Source organism: Culex pipiens, chromosome 2 (genome assembly GCF_016801865.2).
Source record: "Culex pipiens pallens isolate TS chromosome 2, TS_CPP_V2, whole genome shotgun sequence".
Lineage (NCBI taxonomy): Eukaryota > Metazoa > Arthropoda > Insecta > Diptera > Culicidae > Culex > Culex pipiens.
Genome location: NC_068938.1, coordinates 118,731,550 through 118,744,883, shown reverse-complemented (window position 1 = coordinate 118,744,883; position 13,334 = coordinate 118,731,550). Strand labels below are relative to the sequence as shown.

The 13,334-nt window shown below is 44.4% G+C and overlaps 1 protein-coding gene across 1 annotated transcript; it reads right to left on the bottom strand.

The window, feature by feature from the left end:
• Positions 1-219: 219 nt before the first annotated feature.
• On the bottom strand, positions 220-1,978 carry LOC120419446 (26S proteasome regulatory subunit 7). The gene is made up of 4 exons (XM_039582128.2): positions 1,791-1,978; positions 1,642-1,679; positions 1,234-1,547; positions 220-1,169 (listed from the first exon to the last, which is right to left on the bottom strand). Exons 1-4 carry the CDS (start codon positions 1,858-1,860, stop codon positions 290-292), a joined length of 1,302 nt encoding a protein of 433 aa, XP_039438062.1. The 5' UTR covers positions 1,861-1,978; the 3' UTR covers positions 220-289.
• Between the last annotated feature and the right edge of the window lie 11,356 nt (positions 1,979-13,334).

The following is a 13,334-nucleotide window of genomic DNA, read 5'->3' as shown; positions in this document are numbered from 1 at the left end:
CACTTGCGTCTTTGAAACTTAGTAAAAGTAACTATGTAACCTGTAACTATGTAGAATCCAATCACAACATCTAGTAAGTTTTAAAATTATCGCACTGGTATACCAGAACGGTGAATGTGTCTAATACAATTTTATCGCGATTTTGCGTGGAATGTTTTTTACAGGGTTTGTTAAATAAATTAAAGCGAGCTTGTGATATGCAGTTAAAAACGGTACCGATTTATGATTATCAAGGGTAGCAGTTTATTTATTTTCAAGGTATATTAATACGATGTTCTAGGAAATAGATCTAATTATAAGTCATATATCTCGGAGTGGCGCTAAACTTGGCGTAGCTCTTGATGACCTTGTTGACGGCTTCGAGGAAATCCTTTTCGGTGGCCACCTTGCGCCGAGCCCGAATAGCGAACATTCCCGCTTCCGTGCAGACCGATCTGATTTCGGCCCCGGTCGAGTTGGGACAGAGACGCGCGAGCAGTTCGAAACGGATGTCCCGTTCAACGGACATTGATCGGGCGTGGATCTTGAAGATGTGCGTTCTGCCCTCCAGATCTGGCAGACCAAACTCAACCTTACGATCGAGACGACCTGGACGCATCAGTGCCGGGTCCAACGTATCCGGCCTATTAGTGGCCATCAGGACCTTGATGTTACCACGGGGATCGAAACCGTCCAGTTGATTGATCAGCTCCAACATGGTTCTCTGGACCTCGTTGTCACCACCGGCACCATCGTCGAATCGAGCTCCTCCGATTGCGTCGATTTCGTCGAAGAAGATCAAACAAGCCTTCTTGGAGCGGGCCATTTCAAACAGCTCGCGAACCATGCGGGCACCTTCGCCTACGTACTTTTGCACCAGTTCCGATCCAATCACTCGAATAAAGCAGGCATCCGTACGGTTCGCAACCGCTCGTGCGCACAGGGTTTTGCCGGTTCCGGGCGGTCCAAACAGCAACACACCTTTTGGTGGCTCGATGCCAAGGTTAACAAACTTTTCCGGATGCAGCAGGGGAGTCTCCACCACTTCGCGCAGTTTCTCAATCTGCTCCTTGCATCCGCCGACATCGCTGTAGGTCACGTCCGGCTTCTCCTCGACCTGCATCATGGTCACCGTGGGATCGATTTTCGGCGGCAACGGAATATGAATCTGATACTTGTTCCGGTCAACGCTACAAGCAAAAATCAACTATATTAGATACAACCAGCTTCTTTGACCCCCGTTATCAAACTTACCCAACGCGCATTCCCTCCTCGATGTCGGTCGGAGCAACGGAATCGGCCAGATCAACCACAAACTTGGCAAATTGCTTCACGTTGATGATATACTTCGGATCGTCGGAATCCGCGTTGATGATCTTTGTACACCGGGCAACCTGCAACGGTTGCTCATTCTGCAAGATTTGCTTGTCCGCGGCCAAATCCCACAGCGCCGGCGGGGCCAACCCGGTGTCGCTTTCCTTGATTCCGGTCAACTCGTTGACCTGCTTGATGGACTTTTGGATGTCGTCCTCGATTTGCTTGATGGCTTTGTGGTACTGGCCTTGTCCCTGTTCGGAACGGATTTTTGAGGTTATGTTCAGTAATCGAATATTATTACTGACAAATTTTGAGCCAACCCCTCAATTTAGTCGGAATACTTACGTAGGTTTTCAGCAGCTCGATGTCGACATCGTCAAGAGCTGAAAACAAAGTAATTGTTCAGAAAACTCAAATATTTCACCAAACAACCTCCGAAGACAGCCAACTTTACTTAACATAAAAAAAAAAACAAACCCCGAATTTCATCCTACCTTCGATTTCCGGCTCGGCCTCCTTGTCAACCTTGACCTTCCGCATATCATCTCCGAGATGGTCCGGCATTTTCAGTGATTAAAGGCTGCAAATGTTACGGAAAATGCGAGATATTTTAATATTTTTACGAAGAACAGCTCAGTTTGGTAGAAGGACGACGACGATTACAAGCAACTTTTGTACGCGTAAAATGACAGTTTGGTCGACCACGACCATGGTTAATCTCGTGGTGTGAAGTTGGTTTGCCGCTTGTATGAAATGTTTCAGATGCAGGGCCGAGCCGGCGGGTAAATAGGGTCCTAAAATGAAGCTTAAATAGGGTCCTAAAACTGTCTGCAGCGCGAAGTTTTATAATGGAGCACCCGCAGTCGAGCAGTTTTTGACAGTTCGCTCCATAAGAAATACATTGTAGAAAAAAGCAAAAACTGCTCGAATGGAAATGCTCCATTGTTTCAAATTGCGAGCAGTTTTAAATTTTTAGAACTGGTGGAAATGAAACTAGAACACGGTGCTCGCAATGCACTGATCTAAATGTTGTTTCAAAGAATGGAAATGCTCCATTGTTTCAAATTGCGAGCAGTTTTAAATTTTTAGAACTGGTGGAAATGAAACTAGAACACGGTGCTCGCAATGCACTGATCTAAATGTTGTTTCAAAGAAGGGAAAATTCAACTTTAAAGGGAAAATTCATCTTTCGTCAGCAATCATCACAAGTTAAGAGCGTTTTCCTTTCTTTAAAGAAGGGAACATTTAACTTTTGTCAGCAGTTATCACAAAAAAGGCGAAATCTAAATACTTCACACTTTAAAACTGATCATTTTTTGAAATAAAGTACATTCATAATAAAAATAAAACTTTTCTGGGGAATGGGTCATTCTAGGGAATGAGTTTCTGGGGAATGGACCATTCTGGGGAATGAACCATTCTGGGGAATGGATTTCTGGGGAATGGCATTCTGGGGAATGGCATTCTGGGGAATGGAACTTTGGGGAATGGGATAGAACCACCCCAAGTCGTATGATTCGAATAATGTCCCCCCGGTAGAACCTTCCCGGGGGCACTGGCCACTACGGGTGTGGCCAATTCGGTCAAACTGGCCATTTTCATTACCAGTTTCAAAAACCATGAATTTTGATACCCATATTGTCCCAAAATGTATGGTTCGATCAATGTCCCCCCGGTAGAACCTGATGAAATATACAGTGTTCCCCTATTTCACACCACCTTGGTGCGCCGTTATTACGCCAACCTTGGTTGACAGAGCCTTGGCGATTACACTACCTCATTCTCTCTCCAAAATTTACCGCGTGCGCGTCGCAGCAGAAGTTGCTCGGCAGAATAAAGTTCTTTTCGATTGTAACCGCGAGTTCTACTTTTCTTTTCTCGATTCCGACCGTCTCGCGATTACCGCTGCGTAAGCTCGGTGTAATTCCGACAGAACCTTCCCGAGGGCACTGGCCACTACGGGTGTGGCCAATCCGGTCAAACTGGCCATTTTCATTACCAGTTTCAAAAACCATGAATTTTGATACCCATATTGTCCCAAAATGTATGCTTCGATCAATGTCCCCCCGGTAGAACCTTCCCGAGGGCACTGGCCACTCCGGGTGTGGCCAATCCGGTCAAACTGGCCATTTTCATTACCAGTTTCAAAAACCATGAATTTTGATACCCATATTGTCCCAAGTTGTATGGTTCGATTAATGTCCCCCCGGTAGAACCTTCCCGAGGGCACTGGCCAGTACGGGTGTGGCCAATCCGGTCAAACTGGCCATTTTCATTACCAGTTTCAAAAACCATGAATTTTGATACCCATATTGTCCCAAGTTGTATGGTTCGATTAATGTCCCCCCGGTAGAACCTTCCCGAGGGCACTGGCCAGTACGGGTGTGGACAATCAGGTCAAACTGGCCATTTTCATTACCAGTTTCAAAAACCATGAATTTTGATACCCATATTGCCTCAAGTCGTATGGTTCAATTAATGTACCCCCGGTAGAACCTTCCCGAGGGCACTGGCCAGTACGGGTGTGGCCAATCCGGTCAAACTGGCCATTTTCATTACCAGTTTCAAAAACCATGAATTTTGATACCCATATTGTCCCAAAATGTATGGTTCGATCAATGTCCCCCCGGTAGAACCTTCCCGAGGGCACTGGCCACTACGGGTGTGGCCAATCCGGTCAAACTGGCCATTTTCATTACCAGTTTCAAAAACCATGAATTTTGATACCCATATTGTCCCAAGTTGTATGGTTCGATTAATGTCCCCCCGGTAGAACCTTCCCGAGGGCACTGGCCACTACGGGTGTGGCCAATCCGGTCAAACTGGCCATTTTCATTACCAGTTTCAAAAACCATGAATTTTGATACCCATATTGTCCCAAGTTGTATGGTTCGATTAATGTCCCCCCGGTAGAACCTTCCCGAGGGCACTGGCCACTACGGGTGTGGCCAATCCGGTCAAACTGGCCATTTTCATTACCAGTTTCAAAAACCATGAATTTTGATACCCATATTGCCTCAAGTCGTATGGTTCAATTAATGTACCCCCGGTAGAACCTTCCCGAGGGCACTGGCCACTCCGGGTGTGGCCAATCCGGTCAAACTGTCCATTTTCATTACCAGTTTCAAAAACCATGAATTTTGATACCCATATTGTCCCAAGTTGTATGGTTCGATTAATGTCCCCTCGGTAGAACCTTCCCGAGGGCACTGGCCACTCCGGGTGTGGCCAATCCGGTCAAAATGGCCATTTTCATTACCAGTTTCAAAAACCATGAATTTTGATACCCATATTGTCCCAAGTTGTATGGTTCGATTAATGTCCCCCCGGTAGAACCTTCCCGAGGGCACTGGCCACTACGGGTGTGGCCAATCCGGTCAAACTGGCCATTTTCATTACCAGTTTCAAAAACCATGAATTTTGATACCCATATTGTCCCAAGTTGTATGGTTCGATTAATGTCCCCCCGGTAGAACCTTCCCGAGGGCACTGGCCAGTACGGGTGTGGACAATCAGGTCAAACTGGCCATTTTCATTACCAGTTTCAAAAACCATGAATTTTGATACCCATATTGCCTCAAGTCGTATGGTTCGATTAATGTACCCCCGGTAGAACCTTCCCGAGGGCACTGGCCACTCCGGGTGTGGCCAATCCGGTCAAACTGGCCATTTTCATTACTAGTTTCAAAAACCATGAATTTTGATACCCATATTGCCCCAAGTCGTATGGTTCGATTAATGTCCCCCCGGTAGAACCTTCCCGAGGGCACTGGCCAGTACGGGTGTGGCCAATATCCTGTAAATGTGGTCCCAACCCCATTGCCCAAGTCATTCTGGTTTTCCGTTGACCGTCCTAAAAATTTTCATTAGAACAGAATTCCTCCCAATTTAGTGCACAAACTGTGTCTTTCAATGTGTGCGTGTGTGTGAGCAATAAAATTACCACCGTGGATCCGTCTTTGATGAAACCTCGTAAGGCACTGAAATTTTCTGAGGCTAAGTGCTAGCTTAAATAGTTCCCATGAAATGTGGCAACAGTGATGCAACATTCTCGCGTGACAGTTCCACGAAAGCAGGAGACAAGGCAAAATTTGTAAAGTGTTCTCAGCTAATCTGCAGTCGGGATTTTTCCTGCATTCATTTTTTATTTTCATCTTAACTTTTGAATACTTTAACAAAGTTTTATCAACTTTGTAACCGTTGGTTACAATTCTTCAACGAACCTTCACTTTTCTACTTGATTCCGTACATACAACATCACACAATACATAGCAGTAGAAGCCGTGCCGCTGTAACGAGATAGTCCTTGACAGCGATAAGGCAGAACTACTCGAATTGGGTGGAAAAGAAAATGGAGCTTTTCCCCTCCCGTTTGGTATTCGAGCGGGAAAATGTCTTCTTGGCCCGCCGATGTTTAGCATCGGCCTCTTTTGCCATTCAGGCGTCCGTGTGTTAAGTCGTGTCCGTTTGTGCCAGTATCGTCTATTTGTACTGCGCACGTCTTTGCCTTCCGGAAGTGGAAGTGTCCAGAACGGAAGTCCAGTCCGTCAGCGCGACGGCACACGGGAACCGGTGAACCTAGCCTTGTGAGTGCGCAGGAGCCGTTGGCTACGTTTTTCGTCAAACACTGACCCGAATCTCTGGCGCGCGGCGCCATAACTCGTCAAGGAGATTATCCCCTCTCGGCACGCCCAAATCAGTGGACTCTGGGGCTGCCGAATCCGCCACTGAGGGAAGACGCCTGCCGCAAGTAGGACCAGCAACGCCCGCTGGCCTACCTCTGCGTTCCAGCCCAACCCAGCAGCAGCTCAAGCCATTCGGTAGTCAACGACCAACCAGCAGCTCAACGACATCCCCCCCCCCCCCCACGGGATCGCGGTGGCACAGTCGAGGGCGCTCCTGTGACCGGCCTTGGAGCAGGTGAACGCCGAAGGCGTTCGAGGATTGGAGTGGAGTCAGCGAAGCCTCTCTGCGAGTCCAGCTGCTGAACGGTACGTTGCCCCTGAAGCACAGACAAACAGACATGAAAGTCATTATTACCAACGTGTCCCAAAAAATGTAACGGACTTTTTTTAAACAATCAGAAAGCATGGTTACTACTTTTCGGATTCACCGCTAGAGGCGCCTTTGTGACAGCGTTTTCAAGTGACAGCCTTCATTTCCGGTGTTGTTTTGTTTATGTTATCTTTATGAGTACACGTGTGTTTGATGAGAGAGGGGGTTTTTCATAAAAGCATTCGCTTCGGGACATCATTTCATTTTTCTACGAACCATTTGTTTTCCCGTTGACTGTGAGCAGTGAACAGTCTGCAGTACCAGGAGGTGGCTCGAACTGATACAGAACCGGTGCAGTTGAAATGATTTTGCGTGGAAGCTAGCTGCTGTTGTCCACATCCGTTTTGACGAGTTGGTGTAATCCACCGAAGAACTTCACCTTCTCCTCAACTGTCTGGATTGCAAAGATTTTTGGTTTTTTGGTGTCTTGCCAGTCCATTGCACTGATCGTGCATGTTGGCCCCTGTTTATATGTACTTTCGTTCTTTAATATGTCCCCCAACCCCCCTAAATACAGACTGGACTTTTGTACTCCGACCCCATAACCATCTGTACAATTGTTAAGTAAATAATATTGTGAATACAGTCAAAAATCAAATTTCGAGCGCATCTGCCAAGGCCATCACTTAACACTCGCGAAACAATTTTATGGGATCCCTTTTTGAGTGTAGAATTTTCGTGCTGTCATCTGTCACAAAAAAAAAACAGCCACAACAAAAATAAACGTGATTCTTGAAACAACATTTGGAATTTTTTTCGACAAATGGTACGTTTCACAATATTTTAGATAATTCGAGCTTACATTTGTTACTAATACCATTAGTTTTTGTTCATTTCCAAAATAGACAGTGCCGAGGAACAGCAGGAGATGGAGTACGACGATTATGAGGAGAAGGAATACCTCCGGGATTCCGTTGACATAGATTATGATCCGTTTGCAAACGAACGCGTCGATACCGAATCGATCGAGACCCACTGCGACAAAGACGGAAACGCAAGTGAGGATGACCGAGAAAAGGAAGTTCATGAAAAAGGAGAACCGTCGCAAAATCGATCCCAAGTTCTGGAAATCACCAGACCAGGCGGCAAAGACCTTTTTTCATTTGAACGCGTTTTTTGTAGGCGTAATTCAAGAACCAGCGTTGGAAACAGCAGTTCAGTTGCAAGAGAACGACTTCAGTCAGCACCTGGCAACCCAAGTTACGGACAGACGGAACGAACCACGAATGATTGCTTCATTGTGATTTTATCACTCTTATTCTCGAAATAAACTTTGTTTAGTCGTATGCATCAATTATGGCAAAACAATCAAGCCGAACTTCTTCCGGTTCTTATCCAATCCCTTTTCCGATCACAGAAATTCTTGGCCCGGTCCAAGATCCAGACTGAATGAAATCCTCATTGATCTAATTGCTGCTCCAAACGTCTTGTACACCTGGTCCCGTTTCTTGCGATTAACACCGCCGGTTGAGTTGAACTTTTTGAGCCATTCTGCGAGGAACATTCTGCATTCTCTACTCCTAGTTAATGAAATGTTTTTTTTTGATTTCAACTAATTTAAAGTAAAAAAAATATTAACGTACCAAAAATTCAAAGTCAAACAACCAAAACATACCGAGAAAAGTCAAATCTGATCGGCTACACGCTAACAGGGAAAAACTCAAATTAAGTTTGACATTTCGACAGAGAAACTGCGCAACAGATTTTTTGCGGAACAGATCTGTTGCGCACTTCGGTTTGGTGGAATAAAGACAATAATCTGCGGCTGAAGACACAACTCCATCGGTGGAAACCTTTACAGGAGTTCGGTTCGTAGAAAGCATCTGTTCACAATTTAGAATGCATTACAGTCATCCCACATATTCGGAACACCCACAAATTCGGAACACTTTTATGATAATTTGTCAATAGCATGCCAGAAGTAGCTTTTCTGTCGACCTTACTATTTTTAGAACCTTCATTTGGCCATTATCTTGCTATTTCACTAGTGTTAGTAGTACTTTTTGAACAAAAAACTTCATTCCAAGACTATTTTGTCCAGAGCAGCAAAACACTGCCTCCAAAAGGCCTGTTTCATAATTGTGGAATGTTATGGTGCCTCCCACAATTGTGGAACACCTGAATTTAACTGATATTTTCACAAAAAAGTTATCAAACCATGTATAAAACATCACTAAGCTTGAGTTTCATTGGATTCAGAGTGTGAAGTCATTATTTGGTAATAAATATGTACTCCTGGAGAGATTCAAAGTTTGTTTACATTCGTAAGAAAAAAGTGTTCCGAATTTGTGGATTTCAAGGGTCAAAGTAATTCTTCAAAAACTTGATATAAAAGTTAAAATTTGCAGATGTTCGATACAGCATTCGAAAGATCGCAAGAAAAGCTTTAAAATAAAGGTAAAAGCGAATCATTAAGTTGAATTATCGATTTGCTATGATTTTTGGAACATTGGCCGATCTGGAAACCGTTCCGAATATTTGGGATGACTGTATATCCTCTCTTTTTTAAACCGCGCTTGGCGGTCAAATAGCTGCGAACGAACGTTCCGTCGACGAGGATGTGTTTTATGTTCCGACACGATGTCTGATTTGAATGTTTTGTTTTGACGTTGACAGTCTGTCACAGTTCACACACATACACATCAAAGCTCTGCTGTCATACATAAGAAGTGGTTTCTAGGAATAGCCAGTAGATGTCGCTAGTGAGCAAACTAAATTCAAATTTAAACTGGTCCCACTTTTTGATCACGATTTTGTTCTAACTTTCATGTCTGTTTGTCTGTGCCTGAAGTGCCTTACATTCCCCACACACACACACACACCCTACACTTTGGACAAAATACACGTTTTGATTAGAATTATTAGAATTGTGGGTTCTTGATTTTTATTTCATCCGTGTCTCACTTGAATCGCTGAGTAGAAATGTAGACCCTGAGTGATGAGTAGTCAGTAGCTTAGGTCTACGACTACCTGTAAGTAGATGGTCTCTGCCCTGAAAAAGGAACGAGCTAGTCCTCCTTGATACTGAACTTTGTGAGGTAGTCAACTTGCAATTTAAGACTTCCCCTTTCGTTTGGTGGATAAAGCATGCAGATTGCTTGAATTGGGTGGAAGATATAAGCGTTCAAACAATTACACAAATCGTTACACTTTCGCTTCGCGCAATTTTGGATTGACACCCGTAGACAGTGCCCTTAGGACAAAGTTCTTTGTCAAAAAATCGTTGTTGAAGTAAGGTGTGATATGCTGCTGCTGCATCCAATGCTTGTCCCGTACGCTCTCAGATTCGCGTACACGTCGTACTCCCCGGCGCAATTCAGCTTGCCAAGTTGGTGCTGCATCTGCTGCTGGATCTGTTGGCAATTTTGCGGTTTTTGTGCTGCTGCTGATTGCGATTCTGACCGTGCTGCTGCCGTTGGTGGTAACGGTGCTGATTCAGCACTGGATGCTTTTGCTGAATCACAGGTGGAGCAGGAGCAGGTGGAATGGCGGCAACGGGGGAACCATGTTCAACGGTGAAGAAAAGTTGTCTGCAACTGCTGGGGAACCTCCGGTGGCGGAAGCATCAAATACTGCGTCTACTGTTTGTTCATATTCTGCTCGTACCATCTAAAACAAACATAAAATTAATTAAAACTTTTCCAACGCTCAAAAATCGTTTCCTTATTGGCACTCCTCTTATCCTCTCAAGCATGCTCGGCATCATCCACACGCTCAGATCCAGCTGCAACCGCATTTAGAAGTTAAAGAAATGTAGCAGCGACCTCCAATCAAAATATATGTTTTCCGTAAAAACTCAGCGAAGCTTTTATTTCTCAAAACTAAATCAAAACTCAAACACTTGAGCGAGCGAACGCGACACGAGGCAAATCAATGTTTTCAAAGCAGGTGTGGTGCTGTCAAATATCAAAAGACGCGAGGAATTTAATTCCTTAATATATTAAATGCGAAAATTAATACGTTAAGGCCAATGTCACGCCCCTCGGACGAGTCGGTGGCAGACCATGGTGGGCCTGCGAGGTCAAATTACGAAGTTCAAGTTTCGAGTGATTCAACATAATTTAGTAAGTAAGTATTTTTTGATGATTTTAATTTCATTGTTATGTTAATATGACATTAAAAAAATCAATGTGTGGCACCCTTGTTGGGTCAGGCCACACCGGATCTCCGGGATGTCCGTCCTGGTTCCCTCACTCTGCTTCTTCCTCCACTCACTCTACTCTAATCTGCCCTGATGACCGTTCTCCACTCTCTCGTCATCCGACCTACCCGTCACTGACATCGCGCGTGACAGAATACTGTACTTCTAATGGATCACCACATCTCGTTTTTTCTACAGACAGATAATTTCTATATCAAAGTGAGCATCTTTGCACCATAAAGCCTCATCTACAATCTAATTCCGACAAGATCTTCAGAAACAATCACCATATCTTAGATTGCAAGGCAGATATCAATAATGGTTGTGTCACGTGTATATGACATTGTATTGAAGGTGCATTCTGAGATTGTAGATGAGACGTAACATCGATAGCACAAAACTCAACCCAGGGGTATGACAATCGTTTAACATCGACATTTTTTCATTCCCTAGATCAAACTATGTCGCAAGAGACAGGTTTCGATAGGTTGCGGTATTTCGTTTTATGACTACATTATCTTTGGCTCAAACCTGCCGTTCATCATTGTGGGAGTGGGTTGTGTAATTAAAGAATTATATCTTTTATCTTACTTGACAAGATTTGATGCTTTTTGGACAACATTTATTTTATTTAAGAATACCGCATATCCTACCTTTTCATTATTTTATTTATTTTTTTTTATTTTTTTCTTGCTTTTTTTATGAAAATTGAAACTAAGGTTAGGTCTTTCATTTACAATTCCTTTCGGGCTCAAGGCTCCGATTCTCATAGGCTTCCTTATTTTGACCTTGTTTTGAATACGTGATTGAGGCTCTTTTTTAACGTTTGAATTCGAGCTCTAATACTATCCAGGTTTTTAAGCGAAGATGGCGCTCGAATGGTGAACGCCCGAAATGTCAAAATCGCGCAGTAGCACCAACATTAGAAAAAAAATATGGCTGTCATGCCATGGCACACTTGTTCCGTAATGTTGGTACCACTGCGTGATTTTGACATTTCGGGCGTTCACCATTCGAACGCCATCTTCGCTTAAAAACCTCGATACAAAATTCTGTCGAGCGCGAAGCTTCCTGTCTTTCTCAATGAGCTCAAAGCTGAGAGCGTATATAGTTTTATCGAGCTTGGAGTTTATGGTTCCGAACTCTTGACCCTTATTTAAGAGTTTTAGGCTTATTTTCGAGCTCGTTGCTCATTTATTGTTCCAGCCAGTAACTCTACTTGTTCTGTTTTTTTTTTAGATCTTGTGGCTTAAATTTGTTTTTCAAAAACGAGGCTCGAGCCAAGATTTTTCTTATTTTGTTTTTTTTACGAGCTCATGGCTCAGTTGACGTGTCTGTAGCTCGGCGCTCTCGACGCTCAGATTTTGTTTTAAAGAGCTCGTAGCGCAGACTCCTGAGGAGCTGAATGCTTTGAGTTTTGTTGTTTTTTTAAGGGGTTCGAAACTCACACTCCTGAAAGCTCGAGCTCGAAGCTCGGTGATTATTATTATTTTTTAAGAGCTCTAAGCTCGGAGTTTTTTTTTAACGAGCTCGAAGCCCACATTCCTTAAGAGCTCGAAGCTCGGAGTTTGTTTTTTTTTACGAGCTCGAAGCTCAGAGGTTTTTGTTTTGTTTAAGGAGCTCAAAGCTCAACCTCGGGCTCGAAGCCCAATCCCGAGCTCGAAGCTCAATGTCCCGAGCTCGAAGCTCAATATCCCGAGCTCGAAGCTCAATGTCCCGAGCTCGAAGCTCAATGTCCCGAGCTCGAAGCTCAATCCAGGGCTCGAAGCCCAATCCCGAGCTCGAAGCTCAATATCCCGAGCTCGAAGCTCAATATCCCGAGCTCGAAGCTCAATCCCGAGCTCGAAGCTCCATCCCGGGCTCGAAGCCCAATCCCGGGCTCGAAGCCCAATATCCGAGCTCGAAGCTCCATCCCGGGCTCGAAGCCCAATCCCGGGCTCGAAGCCCAATATCCGAGCTCGAAGCTCCATCCCGGGCTCGAAGCCCAATACTCGAGCTCGAAGCTCCTTCCCGGGCTCGAAGCCCAATACCCGAGCTCGAAGCTCCACCCCGGGCTCGAAGCCCAATATCGAGCAAAAAACTCTCAGACTCCCAACAACCAATTGTTTGGTTTTTGTTTACACTTGCCATACCGTTCGGTGTCGTCGTCGATTTTGTTCAGGAATCATCATAATACGGTAGTCACTGAAGTATTTTTTTTAATAAAAAGCGACTTTGACGTAGTGAGGTAATTTTTGCACTACTTTCGTTCTTCTTTTTACTACACCTGCTCGTTGTTTTTGTTTACATCACTTTTCGTCACTGATTGAGGATAACCAAACCGGACCTGATGGATTCGGGACCATTTGGAGGATCCCATCCTCGTCGCCACTTGTGGCACCCTTGTTGGGTCAGGCCACACCGGATCTCCGGGATGTCCGTCCTGGTTCCCTCACTCTGCTTCTTCCTCCACTCACTCTACTCTAATCTGCCCTGATGACCGTTCTCCACTCTCTCGTCATCCGACCTACCCGTCACTGACATCGCGCGTGACTACCCGACCAGAGTGCTACACAGATTACTCGATCAGAATACTGTACTTCTAATGGATCACCACACAATGTAAAAAAAACGTTCTTTCAAATGGCATAATGCAATATTTCAAATGATATAAAAAAGGATAAAAAATCCTTAAAAATCGTTAAAAAATAAGTGTCATGCATGAAGTATCAAATATAGGTGGCATTTGGCGAGAGTATAAGTACTATATTTCAAATATAGGTGGCGTTGCAAAATAAAAGTCTACGGAATGATCTCCGGTAAAACCTGGCAACGCTGCCCTGGATTTATCAGCACGCAGAAA